Source organism: Borostomias antarcticus (genome assembly GCF_949987555.1).
Source record: "Borostomias antarcticus genome assembly, chromosome: 19".
In the NCBI taxonomy this organism is placed as follows: Eukaryota; Metazoa; Chordata; class Actinopteri; order Stomiiformes; family Stomiidae; genus Borostomias; species Borostomias antarcticus.
In genome coordinates this window covers 9,444,727-9,445,399 of record NC_140252.1, presented here as the reverse complement: position 1 = coordinate 9,445,399, position 673 = coordinate 9,444,727, and the positions used below count along the sequence as shown (strand labels likewise).

Below are 673 nucleotides of genomic sequence, written 5' to 3'. Positions count from 1 at the left end.
GGTTGCCGCTTGCATTCAGGTGTGGTTGTGTGGCCTGTGCACACAATAGAAGCGATCTTGGCCTGGTACAGCCAAGACTAAAAAGCAAACAGAGCTGATAACATACATTTGCTAGGGGCTAGCTGTTGTTAGTGGGTTAGCTAGCTGATGTGGAAGATAGCTACTAGCTAACTAGCATGAAGCCAGCGGTGCATTGGTTAGCAGCGGGGTGGACAGGACAGACACACAGCAGGCAAAGCAACCGTTTTGACACATTATTAGACTGATCTCAGAATTGCAGGTCTTTACTGATGTTCGATCCAGGTTATCCACTTACAAATCCATTTCGTTCCTTTCTCGCCCTTGAAAGCGAGATAAAATAACAAATATTCAGGTAGAATCCACATCCGTGTACATCAGAATCTGCGACAACCGCTACGTCATCGAACAGGGAAGTCACATGTGACAGTGTAGGGAAGGAGAGAGAGAGAGAGAGAGAGAGAGAGAGAGAGAGAGAGAGAGAGAGAGAGAGAGAGAGAGAGAGAGAGAGAGATTTAGGACTCGGAAAATAACCCTGACATGTTCTCTGAGAATGAACAAGTCGATTGGCACACTGGCTTTTTGGTTATGGTTAGGCTACTGAACGTACAGTAGGCCTAGCCTCCTTGGGTAACCCTCATCAACACTGTTGCCC

The 673-nt window shown here is 47.0% G+C and overlaps 1 protein-coding gene across 1 annotated transcript in view; it reads right to left on the bottom strand.

The window, feature by feature from the left end:
* tmem181 (transmembrane protein 181) overlaps positions 1–425 on the bottom strand; it is a 10,843-nt gene extending 10,418 nt beyond the window's left edge. The window contains exon 1 of the mRNA XM_084453442.1: positions 317–425. Within this exon, the coding sequence (XP_084309568.1) occupies positions 317–324 (8 nt within the window). The 5' untranslated portion in view covers positions 325–425. The remainder of the gene's footprint in view (positions 1–316) is intronic.
* Between the last annotated feature and the right edge of the window lie 248 nt (positions 426–673).